The sequence below is a fragment of the Podarcis erhardii genome (assembly GCF_964252035.2).
Source record: "Podarcis erhardii genome assembly, chromosome: 7".
NCBI lineage: Eukaryota > Metazoa > Chordata > Lepidosauria > Squamata > Lacertidae > Podarcis > Podarcis erhardii.
Genome location: NC_138511.1, coordinates 67144567 through 67162962, shown reverse-complemented (window position 1 = coordinate 67162962; position 18396 = coordinate 67144567). Strand labels below are relative to the sequence as shown.

Here is an 18396-nt window from a genome sequence, read left to right as displayed (position 1 = left end):
CCTTCACTTTAAAAATATCATTCCTCAGATAGTCGACAAACCAATTATAAGCTAAATAATAATAAATAAGCAAGCCAAGTGCTCTCTGGAAAACAAAAGTTTCCACGAGATGGTGGGAAACCAGCAAGAGGTGAACCAGATCACCCTCAAAATGTCTAGGTACAGCTCTCCTCTGCATCCACACCAAACACACCTAAGATACAGACAGGATGCAAGGAGACACTCTCCAGCAGATTTTTAAAAGTATTTTATTGATTTTGATATAAAATTACAAAAATATGTAACAATGGAGAGACAATTCATCATATAATGTTGCATAATATAATCAGGTTCAAAGTAGTATAGAGTTCACTAGCTGATTTTTGTTTCTATTTTATCTGTCAGCCCAAAGTACTTAGGTGTAGTTGACCATGTGTGGCTGGAGCTTTACAAACATTTTTGTCCTTGGTGGTCTGTGTAATGTACCATAAGTCCTGAAATTTGTCCAACTCAGTTCCTTTTTGTAGCACCTTAAATCTGTGAGTTAGCTTTTCCATCAGTGCCAGATTCCAAACCTTGTGGTACCAACAAAAAAAGGTTAACGGCAGGGATTTCCAGTTCTTGGTGATCTCTCCAGTTGATCTTAATAAGTAGTTGAGCTCAAATGAGAGATGGCCCTTTGGAAACCCTGGTCCTAAGCTGCTTAGCACTCATAAATGGAGTAGTACTTTGAGTTGGGCCTAGAAAACAGACCAGCAGCTGGTGAAACCCTTGCAACATGGGACCAATGTGCTCTCAATAACTGGCTTTTAACTATTGTGTTTCAGACTGACTGAAGTTTATAAACACTTCAAAGGCAGCCCCATGTAGAACATACTGCAGTAATCCAAATCTTGATGCAACACAGAAGGCATGTGCTACTGTGACTACATCTCTTCTCTTGGGGAACCTCAGCGGGCACAGCAGCCTAAGGTGTCCTACCCACAGCTGCTGCCTGGAAACCTAAGAGTTAACCTAGGAGAACTCTGAAGCTGTGAACCTGAGTTTTTAAGGGAAGTGAACTGCCCTCCAAGACAGACTGAACTCTTATTCCTAGAGTGGTAGCTCTTCTAACCAAGAGCACCTCTATCTGGATTAAGCATCACTTTGTTTGCTCTACCCTATATACCAACAGAAAACTAATCCTGATTGTCATTTCTTATATAACCAAAATAGCACCATGTAAGCACAAGACGGGGATATCAGCAGGTGTGGAAGAACCCAAAGGTTTACAGAATGGCAACTCCACACACTAAAGGTGGGGAGGAATGACAAAAGCCAATTGCGGACTAAGTATGCTCAATAACTACACAGTTCTGAGTGTCTATTGGGAGGAAAAAAACAAAACACTTCAATACTCTCTCTGGCTTGGCTGGAAGAGAGAGGAATTGGCACATTCTGTTGTCATCAGCACACAGGTGACACTGAGCTCCAACTCTCTCCTAGCAGTTTCATGTAGATGCTGATTAGCTTCAATACTGCCAAGGTGAAAAATGCTCGGTTAATGCTCTAGTCAATCAGCTTACCCAGTTCTACATACTTATGTCCACGGCAAAAAATTGCAGTGAAGGACCAGCCCCAACATCCAATAGGAAAGTACATATCCCAGAATGCACTTAGTGAGAGTGGTAGTCTGCCTCCAGTTGTACAGAAGTGTGAGCACAGGGTTTTCATTTCTGTTCCAGTTAGGAAGAGAGGGCTTATCTGAGTGGGGTGTTCCATGCTGTGAAGATTGGCTCCCATTTTGTAGCAAAGGCTCATAGTCATGAAGCAGATGAGCACAGAACCAATAAAGTACTGGAGAAGAGGAGCCCAAAAATCTGGTAAGGACCTATTTTTTAAAAATGAAGAAGTTATTTCATTATGCACGTGCCCAAGACCTTTCAACATAATTCCAAGATACATAAATCCCCTTTTAAGAAAAAGCACAAGGTACAGATGAAGTGGTCTGAACAATTTGCCAGGTTTAGGTCAGGGTCAGCCTCAACATTTAAGATCTTCTGTTCTACCCAGAAAAGAACTAAATACTATCCTTTCTACGTGTAACTGCATGCCACTTTAAAATTTCTGAATGTTTATCAGTTTATCAAGCCAGGGGTGTAGTATACTGCAGCGCTGGGGAACCTCTGGCTCATGGGCCCTAGTAGGCATGGCATGGGTGCTGAAAGCAAGTCCATTTGAAGGTGCACTGCTGACTGGAGCTGAGAGTGTACCTTAAAAGGAGCTTCCTCTCTGTGCAGATCAGCTGATGGGTGCTGAGAGTGAGACCCTTTGAAAACCAATTGCAAAATGGGTTTCTGGATCAAAGCTCAGTTTGAAAGATATTTAAAACAAAATAAAAAAAATTCCTTCCAGTAGCACCTTAAAGACCAACTAAGTTAGTTCTAGGTATGAGCTTTCGTGTGCATGCTTTCGTCTTCAGATACACACAGCTCAAACCTAGAACTAACTTAGTTGGTCTTTAAGATGCTACTGGAAGGAATTTTTTTATTTTGTTTTGACTATGGCAGACCAACACGGCTACCTATCTGCAACTGAAAGATGTTTATTATGGAATAAAGATAAATTATGACTCAGTTGGAAGTTTGGTTCTGGCATGTGCCTTCCAGCATGTGCCTTTTCTACCATGCCTCTGACTTCTGAAGCTGCTAACCACCAGGCTCAAAAGCGGAAGTGATTAAGCAAACACATGACACTCTTGCTGCCAAGAATCTAGGGGAATTCCCTACTTCCCCTTTCTTGTAACTTTCTCTCTCTTAAAGCACTTCCAGGGAACAGGTGATGACTACTGTCTATATATGGCAACCTTTTGAACAGAGTTCTCACCTGGACAGAGCATTATATAAATTTAAAAATAATCATCCCAATAAAAATTATCATCTGGGATTAATGCTAGGAGCCAGTGAGCTGCTGCTCCCATAGCTATTAAGATGCTACAATAATTAATAATACTAATTGCATAGTATTTATATAGTGCTTTTCCTGAGTGTTTGAAAGCATTCCACATACATTATCTTAATAAACCTTACAACAAGTCCTGTAAGGCAGGCTGGTATGACCACCCACATATTGCAAACAAGTAGATAAGGATGAGTGAACAGAAGCTTGCCCGAGACTACCCAGTGACTGAAATTTAAAGCAGGAGCATTATGGCACACAATACATAACACTAGTTCTCACTTGGGAGGTGAATACTAACCTTAGCCTGCCCAGCCACTTTTGCTGCACCTTGAGAATAGCAGTCTATCAGAGGAGCCATCTTTGGCCAGCTAGCCCATTAGGGAAGACAAGAACTTTGCCATAGGTGTAGTTAGTTTGCTGGGAGGAAACCTATTTATTTGGAGACTGCTGTCGGTGCTTGGTCATTGCCAGTGAGCCAGCCCTATGGTGGCAGCCACTTTCAGTTGTTCCTTTGGGATGTGTTTAGAGTGATGGCACTCCCCAAGGGTGATTGGTAGTAGATTGCCTTGTTCCTAGGTGACAGGCTGGGTGTGTGAGAGAGCTGGCATGGCTTGGAAATGATAGATTGCTGGGAAGCTGCATCTGTTGCAAGAGCATGAATACAGCTCACAAACAGATATCCAGTGTGATTAGTGAGTATTTGGTGTTTTTGCTATTTTATATTATTACATTTCTTTTACATCAATATGCCATGCATTACTTTGGGAGCCTCTGGGCCAAAAAATGTAATGGGGTAGCCTCACCTCCGTTGCATTCATCCCAAACTCTTAAAGCACCCCTTGACCAGTGTTCCAATGCTGAACAGCACAGGGACTTTTTAACCTAGTGGCAAAGTAGTCCAACAACAAACAGCAGGGCCTGCTTTGGTGTAGAAGGGGAGAAACATATCACCTCTGGAAGTCGAGGCTTCAATACTTCATTCTGCGGCTGCTCCTCAACAGAGCATAAGATGGGGCTCATATCACTAGATCCAATGCATGCTTAGTCAAAAAGAAATCCCACTGCCTAAGGCTCCAGCCCCATACACAGTAATCTGCAGATGCACACTAATCTCGGAGTAATCCCTTCTGAAATCTATGGCTTTGCTTCCAAATAAGCACGGACAGAATCAGGCTGCAAATCTAATGAGAGGCACTTCTCCATCTTTAAAGGGTGTATAAATTTCAACTGTGAGGTCAACTGAGGAAGTACCCACACCCTTCTTAGACACAAAGATCACCTTCTGCCACATATAATGCTGAGAGCATAGCCTATTTTTCTGGCTTCCACCAAGAGGCAGATTTGCACATCAGTGATTATTGGCCTGTCTGAATATCAAGGACAAGGCCAGTTTCCCCTCACCCCAGATTCTAAGTGTTTAAAAAGTTTCAACAATTGGATGTTTATACTTTGGTTGTGTTTTCAGTATGTTCATGTACGTTTATTACTGCATTTTACTTTTGTATTGTTGATTTCCCTGGGAGGAGAGTACCACCTTTCTTCTTTCACAGTATCCCTTTCCCCCCATATTTGAACTTAAGAATCATTGTTTTTCCAAGCTAACTGCTTCTAGTTCCTTTGTTTCACTTCTGCTTGGTACTTAACCCAAAGCTAGATTACCTGCTCAGTGGCAAAGTGCACAGGAACATAGCAAGCTGTTTTATATCAGGTAAGATTATCATCCATTTAGCCCAGTAGTCTGGCAGCTGTGGCTCTTCAGGGTTTCAGGTCATTTTCATCACTTGCCACTCTTTAATCTGGATATGTCAAGGACTGAAACCTGGACCTCCTCCATGCAGCGCACATGCTCTACCATGACCTAAGGTCTTTCACCCTAATATATGCCAAGTCTATACTAGCATACTTGCTTAGCACATAAAGGGACTTAGGGTTCATCTCTAGTTTAAGGAATGTTAGATTAACAGAGCTAGGAAAGGCCAAAGTCTTGAGGCTATGTGGCAGATTAGTTTTCAGAATACACACAAAATGAGTAAGATGCACACCTTAAAAAAAATTCAAGTCTGAATGTCTTGGGTCAGAGATTGGCTACCACTTCCTGCTGAGCATTCGCTCCTGCATAGTGTGTATCCCTTCGAAGCAGAGTTCAAGGTTTTATGCCAGGCTGGACTGACAACACCATGATACACTTTTGCTCAGGTTGCCACCACCCCGCTATGTGACAGCCCTTCAAGAATCTGCAAAACTCACCTGCACATGCATGCAGAAAGTCCCAAACACCAACAGAACTGTTGCATGGACTATGTAAACAAATGCACCAGGAGAGTAAAAACCAGTAGCTGGCTTGCTCAAGTCCTTTCCCTTCATTCCTTCAGTCTTTCTTCTCAGCAGGCCAAGTGTTAGGCAGTGCCAGGGGTTTGTAGCGACGTACCGCCAGGCTGCCCAGGAGCCCAGCACAATGGCGGGTGCAGCTAGCAGGAAGTTGGGGATCTGTCTGGGCTCAAAGTACCTGAGGAAGCCGACATTCCAGTAAGTATCTTGAATGTAAGTGTAGAGCACAGGAAAGTTCCAGGAGCACCATGGTGGTGCCACACCATTTGAGGCTGCTACACGATACCCCTTATGTGCAGCCAGTTGCAACAGTGGGTCCGGCACAGCATACTCAGGGCTAAACAGGGTGTTGCAGAACCGAAGGTATGCCCAGAACTGAAACAAAGCAAATGGCAGGAAAACAGAGGCAGACATCACCACCAGGGAAGCTACCAGGTTTAGGAATTGACCCAAGATCTGTGGCGGCTTTACTCCAGTTCCTGTCCTCACCTGCAACTGGGAGGCAAAGAGTTTTGTCTGGGAATAGAAGAGGAACCCAGCATTGATCAGTCCGTTGGAACGCACACCAGCAGCTAGTGAAAAGAGGAGGCTGCTGGCCCAAAGCTGCCCTTTCTCTAGCCACCACATGGCACTAAACACTAGGAGGACAAACATGCTTTCTGAATAAGCAGCTGCCATAAAGACGTTTGCAGGGGTGAGGCAGAAGAGGATGGCTGATAGGAACGCCTTCCTGCGGCACTGCAGGACTGTGCAGCTGAGCTTATACAGAGTCCATGCTGCCCAGGCAGAGAACAGACCATTGAGCAGAGCTGCAGAAAGGAGCAGGCGGCTGCGGAGAGATAAGAAGCCTTGGAAGGGCCACAGCACTGTTTCCGCTGCCGCTCGCAGGCTCAAGGGAAACAAGGGGAAGAAGGCACAATTGTGCTCATACACATAGCCGTGCTCAGCTATAAACAAGAAGTGTTCCGCATCCCACCGTGACAGGCCTCCTAGGAGCCATTCCAAGATCCAGTCGCAAAACCCGTACTCAGACAAACGGGGTGGAGAGAAGGCATCAGCAGCATGGTCGGGGATCAGGAGGTTGAAAAGGGCCTGGGAAGTGGGAAGAAAGGATAGAAAATGACAGCCAAGTCAACGTCCTGTCCCCCTCCCTCCCCAAAGCAACACGTTCCCTCCAATTTGGGACCTGAACCTGACCAGGGAATTCAAAGCCTCACAGCTAGTCATCCCCTCCCCCAAACAAGGACTTGCAGGCATTACGTCTGGGTCTGGGGCGATTTCTCATGCAGGAGCTGTTTTAGAGGCATTTCTAGCGGGGAAATGGGAGAACAGACAACTTGGGCAAATGCAGCAGTAGGAGAACTTTTTTTTTAGCCACTAATGTTATTTCCTTAGGGTAGTGTCCAACTAAGTGCTACTCAGAGTAGACCCACTGAAATTAATGAACCTAAGTTAATCATGTCCATTAACTTCCACTTTTCACTCAACAGTAGACCTACTGAAATTAATGGAATTAACTTAGTCACGTCATTAATTTCAGTGTATCTACTCTGAGTAAAACTTACCTGAAGACCACCCAAAGGGCCCACTTCAAATAGGACTAGCATTGGACACAACCCTTAATGTCTTCTAGACTTTCTCCAACAGACTGTAAACTGCATATAATGGATAAGACTAAGGAAGTGGGTTAAGTAAAATAATAATAATAGTAATAGTAATAGTAATAGTAATAGTAATAGTAATAGTAATAGTAATAGTAATACCCCGCCCATCTGGCTGGGCTTTCCCAGCCACTCTGGGTGGCTTACAATGTATCTAAAAACATAATAAAAACATCAATCCTTTAAAACTTCCCAAAACAGGGCTGCCTTCAGATGTCTTCTAAAAGTCAGTTAGGGCGTTCTGCAGGAAGGGCACCACTACCAATAAGGCTCTCTTCTCGGTATCTTGCAATCCTTACAACAATCAAGTAAAGGGTGCCAGTATTATTATCACCATATTGCAGATGTGGGCCTGAAACTACGACTGTTTCATGAGTTCATGGCAGAGGTGGCATCTGAACCAGCAACTTAGCCACTATGCTAAGCCAACAGTCCTGTATGCCAAGATGAAGGTGCTCTGGGGAGAAAACAACTGATCAGTGAGCATGCTTTGTACCTCTTGCTAATCTGTGGGAGAAAAGAGCAACATGCCAAAGACCGCAATTTCTGAATGTGCCAAATGAAAAGTCATTCCAACTTGCCGAGCCAGACAAAGCATACAGAAATGTCAAACTCGGGGGTTTCCTTTGTGCAATCAATCCAATTATGTGTTGGCACACAAGGAACAGAGAGAGCCACACATCTAATGAAATCAAACTCAATAAAGGCAGTCATGCCTTTCCATAAAAAACAACAACCCTGTGGCTGTTTGGCTGGCCAGACGACAATACCCAGCCCAAACTAAAGGGACCAAAAAGGAATTCTCCTGCTAGCAGTCTGTCTGGCATCAACTGTGTGTGTATTTGGCACAGTTCCCAGTGTAAGAACTTACCCATGGCCCTACAAGGAACTTTAGTAGGATCCCATTGTAGCTGTCAAGATGAAACTGCATTCTACCCCAAGTTCTTCTAAGGCTGGAATATGCAACACTCTTTGGCCAGCATACTGTGTTAATATGCCCCATGTACAACACAGGGACATGGGAGGTGGCCTTATAACAGTTTAGCCTATTTGTCCATCTAGCGCTGCACAGTCTACTCTGACTGGCAGTAGCTCTCCAGCAACTTCTAGTTGGCCACTACGTGAAGCAGGACGCTGGATTTAATGAGCTTTGCTCTGATCCAGCAGGGAACTTCCTCAGCCTCTGAGTCATGTAAGTACAAGCCATGGATTTCCATCTCCCAAGCTAGCCTCCTGCAACCTAATTTTAAACAAAATTAAACCCAAAGGTTGTAAACCAAAGAGAATAGAGAAGTTAACACCATGATTAAGAACCAGGAAAAAAAGTGAAATGTTTCACTGCCTGCACAAAAGCCATCAGGGACAGTATCAATCTGACTTCTTTTGGGTATAAATTCCATAGTTGGGGGGCTGCCACAGAAATGCATTGTTTCTCTTCCATCTCTCCTCAATTCACTCTCACATAACTGAATTCTTAGTAATGGCTTACTCTGGCTCCAGTTTACCCTGGTTTTCTCATCCTACACAAGTATGAAGCCTCAGAACTTGTATGTGCTGTTTGCTTTAGTCTTGACTCAAGCCAGCTTCCCCAAGCTTGCTGCCTTCAGCTGCTGCTGACTCCAACTCCTGTCAGCCCCAACCAGCATAGCTAATGGTCAGGTATAACGGGAGTTGTAGACCAGGTTGGGGAAGGCTACCTTAACCCTACAGGCTGCATTTAATTTTGGTTCTAGCCACCCCAAAACCCTAATGCCTTAATCCTAGTGAAGACTCAACTTACACTGCCAATGACATAGGTTAGCTGAATTTCTGGTTGCCATCACCACAGAGAAATTGGGAGCAATGTTCCTATCAGCCTGAAAGCAGTGCTTTTGGTTCACAAGTTGGTTGAGATTTTGTGAGAAAAAGTGGTATCTTTGGCAAAATGTACAGGATGCTCTCTTTTCAGGGCCTCCCTTGCTATTGCAGTAAAAATATGCCTAATTTAAATGTCAAATACCAATTATGTAGACAAAGCTCCTGCAGCTGGCTTCATGTTCCTCTGAGCACAAGAATAGCTGGGGGGGGGATCTTGCCTGCTCAGAGATTACAAAGGCACAGCTACTAATCTTCAGAAATTCTGCATAGGATTGGCTCTCCGGAACAGAATATGGATTATTGAGAATATTTTGTTTTCATTTTTTTAAAGTGTGTAGTCCACATCATGTCTGTGGACTTACATTTGGTTCCCAAACTATTGAGTACGTGGTGGAGAGCACACTATTATGCCACAACACATGAATTCTGTGCATCCAAATAACTAATCTGCAGAAGAAGCTTCCTCTTGCATTTCTGTTGGATTCGCTGAGGGAATGCCATTCTTACTCATACACACTCCAAAAATTACACCTCTTTTGAGAGCTCTAAAATCATTTACATAACAGTCTCCGACGGGGAACTGTAGCAACAGGGCCCAGTCACTATATTTCCTGCACCACTGAAGGACGCTAGCAGACAGAGGAAGCTTCAGCTGCAATGGCTACAGATGGTCCCAGGGCTCTGCCAGACCAGCTGGACTAGCCATCTAAGTTGGTGGCCATTACTACATTGCATGGCAGCAAATGCCTTAGAATAATAAACTACGTGCTGATGAAAAAGGACTTTAAAAACGTCTCTCTGTTCATTTTCTCCACGCCATGCATAATTTTTATACATTTCTATCATGTCCTCTCCCCTCCTTATTCACCCTTTTTCTAAGCTAAAAAGCTCCAATGCTGAAATCCTTCCTCTTCATGGGATTTGCTACAGCTCCTTGATCATTTTCACAATCCCCTTTTTAATACTTTAGTATCATTGGCATACTTGGGTCAACACACAGCTCACCCCAAACCCTGTATCATTTATGAGCAAGTTAAAAAACAGCAGCCCCATAATACAGATCCTTGGTGGATCCCACTTGTCCCAGACTCTCTACACTGATGTTTAGGGTTTTAACCTGCAAATTTCTGGAAGAAAGGCATGCGCTCCAACACTGAGCAAGGTATGACCCCTCTCTATCTAGAACAGATATACTAGCTTTTGAACTTTAAACATATGAAAAAGAACCCAGTATTTATTTCTGATGTCATCTGTCCTGATCTGAGAATGCCAGACAGGTTATATTTCAGTGACATTGTATATTTCAGTGCTTGGTATCAGGGGACTTGCCTGGAGGAAAAGTGTGAGCACTCTGCAAAGCACTGCAAACCGAACCACCTCTTGGCAACGAGGGTCTCCTTCCTTCCTCTGCAGCATTCTGACCTTGGAGGTCATCCAATGGGTCACCACTGCCTTCCATGCAGGAAAATCCACCGAGAGATTTTGAAACCTGAAATCAATAGTAATAAATTCAACATCACGCAGGATAATACTTGCACCATGTTTGTCAATGGCAGGCAAATAATGGTTTCCACACTCGTTCCCTGGACTAAGAGAGCAGGTGTGATGTAGTGGCTAGACTCTAACCACTGGGTGATGAAGGAGATACAGGTTCAAATTGCACTCCGCTATCAGGTAGTGGTGGGCAACAACTTGGATGGCTTTAAAATAGGGTTAGACATGCAAGTTAATGTTATCAATGGCTACAAGCCATGGTGGCTATGCTCTACCTCCACTGCCAAAGGCACCATGTGTCTGAGTATCAGTAGTTGGGAATTACAAGTGGGGAGCATTGCTGTTGCTCTCAGGTCCTTCTTCTGGGCTTCCCAGAGGATGCATCTGGTTGGCCCCTGCGATGCTGTACTACACAGGGTGACCTTGGGGCAGTCCCCATCTCTAGGCTAATCGGGTTGTTAAGACAGATAAAATGGGAGAGCCACATGTGCTGCTTTGAACTCCTTGCAATAAAGATGGGATTTTAACTGTAGCTAAAGAAACAAAGCTAACTCTTGACTGCACTACCTAGCCATTTTCCTGGTGGTTATCATTGTGATGTGGTAGGGAATGACATAGTTTGACTGCATGCTTCCTCCATGCACACACACTATCCATCATAATGACAGACATAAACAGGAACCTGTTTACATAAATACCTGTGGGGAGTGTCTGGCACTGCCTGGGAATTCTTAGAAACAACAAAAATAAATCATGATTTTTAAACGGATACAGCAATTTGTGTGCTTGGACCCGTCACACCGAAAATTGGACAAAGTCATGCCAAAGTTACATTTGATTCAAAATGGCACTCAACATCTGACACCAACAAAGACAGTTGCCTAACTTGAAAACTCTTGTGCCAAGCTTGGCAATGATATATTTTATTATTATTACTATTTATTATTTATTAAATTTATATACCGCTCCTCATCTGAGGATCACAGGATGATCTATTATTATTATTTATTAAATTTGTTTACAATAGAAATACACAAAAATATATATTGATATGCAGCCAAACCTATAGAGAACAGACACGCAGGTGGATGGGTGGACAAACCACTTTCCAAAATATATGAAATATTGTTGCACTCTGAACTGACCAAGACACTGAACAAAACCTGGGGATATTGAGTTGAAGGGGGCACAGCAATGCAACAGGGGCAGGCTTGACATTCAGTGGCTGGAGTCACCAAAGTCAGAAAGAAGGTTTATCCTCCATGCCAGGAGGGGCTACTCAGTGTACCTTTACTTGCCTCTGTATGAATGAACAATTTCCCCATAGAGGTGAACGACGAAATAATGAGTTACACTTAAGAGAAGCAGACCGGGGGGGGGGGAGGCGCCCGCTGGATCAGAGCAACAGTCCATCTAAATCCAGGATCCTGTTTTCCACAGTGACCACCCAGATGCTTCCGGGAAGCTCACCAGCAGAGCACAAAGACAACAGCCCTTCCTGTATGTGCCAGCATCTGGTACTCAGCAGCATTTGTTTAGCTATCATTAGTAAGAGACACAGAGAGCCCTATCTACTACTGACTGGCATAACTAACTCTGAACAGCAAACTCTATTTAACAGAGTTTTGGTGCTGGGGGCAAAACCTGCCCTCCAGACCAATAACTGGTGATCTGGCCTTCATCTACAAGGATCCCAGAAGTGTGTGTACAATGTGTCTTTATGTGCACACACACACTGTACCTCCTCCTCGGGGTTGTTGTAATATACAAACCCTTCCTTCATTCCCATCCTATCCCTTATAATGGAAAGAGAGCAGAAACTAGCTGCACATGAAAGAGAAAGGCTTTGTGCAACATGATGAAACAGCTAGCGCTGTCCCCAAGGACAGAAAGACACACCCTCTTGAAAAAGGAAGTAAAACCTCTCACCACATCAGCAAAAGACTATCAAGCAGGCTTGCTTTTCCACTATGAGTACAGCCAAGCAGTCATCTGTGGCTGAAGCACTGAGTGAGAAAATCTTTGAGTGTGTTTTAAAAAATAAATAAATAAACTTATGCAAATTTAAGCCTGGCAACATTTCGTACTTTTAGTCAGGTCAATGGTTTCCATAACAAACTACTCCTGTCTTCTCTACCTCCATTTTTATCCCCTCCTGTCAAGAAGAGCATGCAAATCTAAAAAGCCAGACGGCAGGTTTTGTTTTTTAAAATCCTTTAAAATGGAACTATGAAATGGTTTTCAAGTTCTGCACTGTAGCCTAGTTGCCACCAGAGGGCACCAGGCACTCACTGTGTTGGTACTTTTCCACACCTTGCATTGCTGAGGCACTCAAATTATAGATATGTGATAATACAGGATTCCCTGATAAAATCCATGGCAATGCACGCATGGAACTCTTCTATAAAGCAATGATTTAGGCACCTCTCCATGTATTTACAGTTATCCTGTAGATTAAGATATTAAAAATAACTCAAGAATTCATTTCTCAATACTGTATACTTCTATTAATAAGTCTAAATAATTCTCTTCACCTGCTCATTTCTTTTGATTTGACTAAAGAAAAGATGTGGTTTGTTTCCCCTCCATTCTGAGTCACTTTAATTTCCTTATTGCAATGCTGTCCCGCCCACCACCTTTTTTTGCACCCAGTCTCTGCAGAGGTTATTTCTTTAAATGCAGTTTACATTTCAACATATACCTGTTTTAATGGAAATGAGTGTTGCTGTCTGAGGTTAAAGGTCTTTTAAAACATTCCCCACCCCACCCCCACAAAAACCTACAGAAAGATTTGGTTTTTGTATGAAATGTGCACCTTTCTTGAAGGCTCTTGGGCTGGAATGAACTTCTGTGCTTTAATAACGATTGGTTTTGACCAGGGTTTTTGTATGGATTTAAAAAAAAATGTTTATGTTGTTTCATAAGAGTGGAGAGAGGTTGCATGCACTGTAACTGCTCTGCACAGAAAGGCAAAGCATAATCATGAACATCTTCACCACAGGGCCAGGTCTGGGTGCCTCCATCTTTGGAGGGGAGGTGGGGGTGGCTACCAGGAAGAGTCAGCTCACATCATCTGTGGAACTCTCTCCCCCTGTCCATTCGTCTGGCATAAAATTTGATGGTTTTAAGGCACCAAGGGGGAAGGAAGCCTTCTTTGTTTTCCAGTGTTTTAATGGCCTCATTGTATGCTCTTGATTTTATTGCTACTTTTAATAGCTATTAGTTATGTTTCATTGTATTGTTATTTTATTATATCTCACTTTAAATTATAAACAACTACCTGACTTTTAGAAGACATCTCCATTCTCTTGCAGTGTTTTTCAAATTTTTATTTTATTGCACTTATTGAAACAAATATCCCTCTAGAAACGGAAAAATGGTTTCTCCCTATTTTGGAACTAGTGAAAAATAGCTGTCTCAGTTTCAGTACATGCTGGCTGTTAAGATCTTGGTGTAGTATATTTTAATACATTTGGAAGCGAAGAGTCAGGGCCCAGCCAGCATCCATTCACACATATAATACCACTGGTCCTGTTGCTCCAAATTAAACATTAATTCCTGAGTAGGAGAGTTATTGGATTAACTGGTTCCAATTTAACAGAGTTCTTATGTTCTTATGAGTTTGTAATGTTGCTAAACTAAGGATGCACCACACTTGTGTCAGCCATGCTGCTTTATCTTTCGGGTATAATTTAAAGTATGTCTTTGACTGACATTATTTCAGTGTGATCTCCCAGACTGACCATAAGCAACTTATGCAATATTGATCACTTATTTTATATTTTCTTTTTAACTCTGCTTCTCAGCCGTTCTTTGAAAGCCACGCTCTTTTATATCTCTATTGCATTTTTAATTTACAAAGTGCTTCATACCCTCGGTGACCCTATTCGTCCTGTTTTACAGATGGGAAACGGAGGCTGAAAGTGGTTTTCCCAAAGCACAGACAGTGGCAATGACCCCAAAGAGCAGTAACACAGTGGCCTCCCAGAGCTGATTTTATGACCTATAACACAGAGCAACAGCACAATGTGTGCTGGTGGTTAGCTAAATCTGAATACACTTGCTCCCAACCAGCAGCAAGCAAAAAGGCTGCCACCTGACTACCACTCATCTAGGCAGCTGCTCACATTTCCTGGTGCTTGCTACACTGACACATAATGAAACATGGCCTGTGACCCTCCAGTGCCAGACTCATTATATTTTTAATATGTTCTAATATGTGAATGCACACTAAGCTGATAATTCAGGTGGCTGGTGGCCAAATCTGAGACAGAGCGGGGAGAGCGGGGAACTACTAACAAATTAAGAGATATTTTAGCATCATTACTTCTTTGCCAAAGGGAGCTCACCTTGATGTGTTGTTGAACACAAAGCTGTGAAAACAAACTGGCTAAAAAGCTGGTCAAAAAGCAGATTCATGCGAACAAATCACTTTACCTCCTACAATCAGAGGATCACTTCTTGCTTTCTCATATGATCATTTACACACCTTCCTCAAACATTCATTTTTTCAAGGAGATACCCAGCACCACAAGAACAGTGGTCCATCTGACTTTCCATATATACCAAGAAACCCTCTAACAAGCAAAAATTGCTTCCCAAGTGTAATGCCCAAGATCTTTTAACAGGGCACCTAACACCTTATACATAAAAAACCTGCACTCCACCTCTGAACTTTGACTTATTCACTCATGCATGGAAACCTGAGAACACAGGAGACCATTATGTACTGAAGTCAGAAGATGAGGGCAATCAAGTCTTCAAAGACTAAATGGAAACAGAAGAGAAGAAATACCTAGGAGTTGACAGAGAAGAATTCAGAATTGTTCCCCACTCCCCAGACACATCAAGTTGCTTCACTGGCTTCTTACTGCACTTTTCACCACCACCAGGCTTCTATTCCTCCCTATTAATGTGATCCCGCATTCTGATCATACATCTTCCCTTTACTCCAAATCTCTTACTCCTTACATCTACACAAGCTCACCATCTTCTCTTGCCTCCCATGCTTTCTCCCATGTTGCTTCTCCCATGTTGCTCTTCAACTTGGGTCAGCTTCTATTTGCTGTTGCTTCCCAATCTCACCTGCTCTGAAGTTCTTAATGAAAACAGAGTTCTTTAGGAAAGCCTTTCTTTAACAACCCTGGCTTCATTAAACCTGTCCCTCCACTACTGTGAGTAAAGACAGATTAAGATTTTAAGACTTGACAAAAAAGAAGCTGCTGAGGTACCACTGTATTTAACTCGCAGGCATCTGCCTCTAACAAAAATTGCAATCCTGGGTTTAGAGCAGACACAGTTCACCAGCTGAGGCAAAGCCACTATTATTAATAATAATTACATTTCTATACTACCCTTCCCTTCATCCAAAGATCAAAGGACGTCTTACAATATAAAAACACAAAAATACATAGCATAACAACAACAATGCCCCCCACCCCCAGTTTTAAAAGGCCAGAGACTGTTTAGAAGAGGAATGTTTTTTCCTGACACCTGTAAAGTAGGTGACAGGCAAGCCCCCCTAGGCTAGTTTCTTGGCTAATAGGATACTGTTGCTTACCAGATGAGGGGTGTAAGCAAGGAAGCAGGGAGGTTGGCATAATGCAAACACATTGGCAGGATCGCTGGACTATTTGAACCACACCCACCTCCCTGCCACCTTGTCCCTCTCCCTCCCAGCAAACAACAGCCACCCATCTGCCAGGAATCTAGCATAGCAGCTCTGTCCTATCCCACTTTTGGTTTAACGACAAAGGAATGAACCACCAGGAGCTCCCTCAGAATATAACATCTCTGTCACTCTGATTTTCTTAAGGCACTTCCCCTTTGCTCATTTTTGTATCATCCATCCCTGCATTTTATGTCAAAATGTAAACTGTAAGACACCCAGGTAGAGACTGTGTCATTTTCATAGTGTCTGGCTGGCATAACGTTGAAAGTAGTATCAAGACTGTTGAGAGGGAAGATGTGTGCAATGTAACATAGGCTAGGCTGAGACAGGGTAAACTGGCATAGCTTTGGAGCTGAGCAGGGATCTGAACCTGTTTGAACCTTGAAGCTCACCTTTTTCCCAGCTTAATCTACTCCACAGTGTGGCTGTTAGGATAAAAGGGGTAGCGCCACCCACAAAGGTCACCCTGAGCTCCTTGGAGGACATAACTGTGGAAAAAGGAAAAGAAAAATGCACCTCCCCTCTCACACAAGCCTTGCATTTAATAACTTGTCTGGTAGCCATAGGCAACCAAGAATTCCAGGATGAATGAGCAATCTGGGAAGAGTACAGACACATCAATCTGTCTTCTCCATCAGCCCACTTAAGTTTCTATGCTAGCTACAAAGAAAATTCACTTCCTCCATGGTCAGCTCAGAAACACAGCAGGCTGTTAAGAAGCGAGCCAGTTCACTCTATCCCTTGCCCACCAGGGTAGAAGGCTTCTTCTTTTTACCTAGCCAGGTAAAAAGCCAGCAGTTTGTATTTCCATACTGGTCACAGAGGAGGGAGCATGGAAGAAGAAGAGTTTGGATTTGATATCCCGCTTTATCACTACCCGAAGGAGTCTCAAAGCGGCTAACATTCTCCTTTCCCTTCCTCCCCCACAACAAACACTCTGTGAGGTGAGTGGGGCTGAGAGACTTCAGAGAAGCGTGACTAGCCCAAGGTCACCCAGCAGCTGCATGTGGAGGAGCGGAGACGCAAACCCGGTTCCCCAGATTACGAATCTACCGCTCTTAACCACTACACCACACTGGCTCTCATCAAATATTAACCCCTTGGCCTTATTTGCATGTACATCTGATTCAGTCACACATTTGTGAACCCAGGTCAGCAGTAAAAAGAAAAGCCCTGCTGGATCAAGCCAATAGCAGATCTAGTCCAGCATCATGCTCTCACTGTGGGCAACCAGATGCTTCTGGGAACCCTGCAACGGCAACACGCCCCACCTGCAACTGATATTCAGAGGTATACTGCCTCTAAGAGCGGGGGCAGAACATACCCATTGTGGCTAGTAGCTACTGATCGCTTGACTTTGCATAATTCTCTTTTAAAGCCAACACTGCCTCTTGTGGGAATGAGTTTCAGAGTTTAACACAGTCCAACCACTACACCACACTGCCTCTCACAGGCGGCTTCATATGTTCATAGAAACCTGCTTAGGAGCCCAACAAAAAAGGGCGCAAGCAGTGGTTACTCAGCGGCTATGGCGGGGGACAGCATGGGGATGAGAGCTCAGAGAGGCGGGAGGGGGGAGTCAGGAGTGGGGGGCGTGTGCCCATCTCTCCATCGGCAGGAAGAAGGGAGCTTATAGGGCAAGCGGCAGCCTATGGGATGAGCCCATGTAAAGAGGAGCTTATGGGGCGAGCCTCTCAGAGGAGGGTCTGGGAGCCAGTCCCCTCTCTCCCTCAGCTGGCGGCCCCCGGCGACAACCGCTGTTCCTCCTTCTCCCCCCAACCTGAGTGCTCAGCGCGGGGACTCAACGGCTCCATCTCCATCTCTCTCACACAGTCACAGCCGCTCTTCCTCCCACTTCCGGCCCGCCGCGAACCACTTCCGTTGGCAAGGAAGCCCTTGGCGCCTGCGCAGTAATCCAAGAGCAGCCGCCCTTCCGGCGTCAGAACGTAGGCGAAATCATAGAGAGGGAGGGGGCCGATAGACTCGTTATAGACTTACATCCGGGACTTCCGTTTAAACTTTTTTTTTTTTAAGGCCATTGCAAGTCTATGGTTCTACACAGGAAGCCGCCATTAGCCGCGATTCTCTCCTACATGAGCGCAGGAGTGGCGTCTAGCCCCTGGCATCTCTATGATGGAAGCCCTATATGCGTTTGTCTTTCACTGGGACCAAATAAAATAGTTTCGGTGTTCTACCGGAAGTGACAATAAGGAGCGTGTTGACACTGTTCTACTTTTTAAAAAAAAATTATGGCGGTTGCCGCCGCTGCCGCTGCCTTGTGAAACATAGGGAAAGGGCCGCATGCGGAGGACTCGGTCCGTGGGCGAGGGAGGAGGCGCCATCTTTGCTACGGGCAACACGGTGGGCGCTGCGAAGGACCCCTCAGCGCCAGGCGGTGCCGACTCCCTTCGCTGCGCAGGGTGGGGCTGCCGTGGGCGGAACATGGCTTCCCTCTTCCTGACACAT

The 18396-nt window shown here is 44.2% G+C and overlaps 1 protein-coding gene across 1 annotated transcript; it reads right to left on the bottom strand.

The window, feature by feature from the left end:
* Nucleotides 1–234: 234 nt before the first annotated feature.
* On the bottom strand, nucleotides 235–17886 carry PIGV (phosphatidylinositol glycan anchor biosynthesis class V). The gene is made up of 4 exons (XM_081872257.1): nucleotides 17711–17886; nucleotides 10095–10254; nucleotides 5167–6339; nucleotides 235–1849 (listed from the first exon to the last, which is right to left on the bottom strand). Exons 2-4 carry the CDS (start codon nucleotides 10197–10199, stop codon nucleotides 1559–1561), a joined length of 1569 nt encoding a protein of 522 aa, XP_081728383.1. The 5' UTR covers nucleotides 10200–10254; nucleotides 17711–17886; the 3' UTR covers nucleotides 235–1558.
* Between the last annotated feature and the right edge of the window lie 510 nt (nucleotides 17887–18396).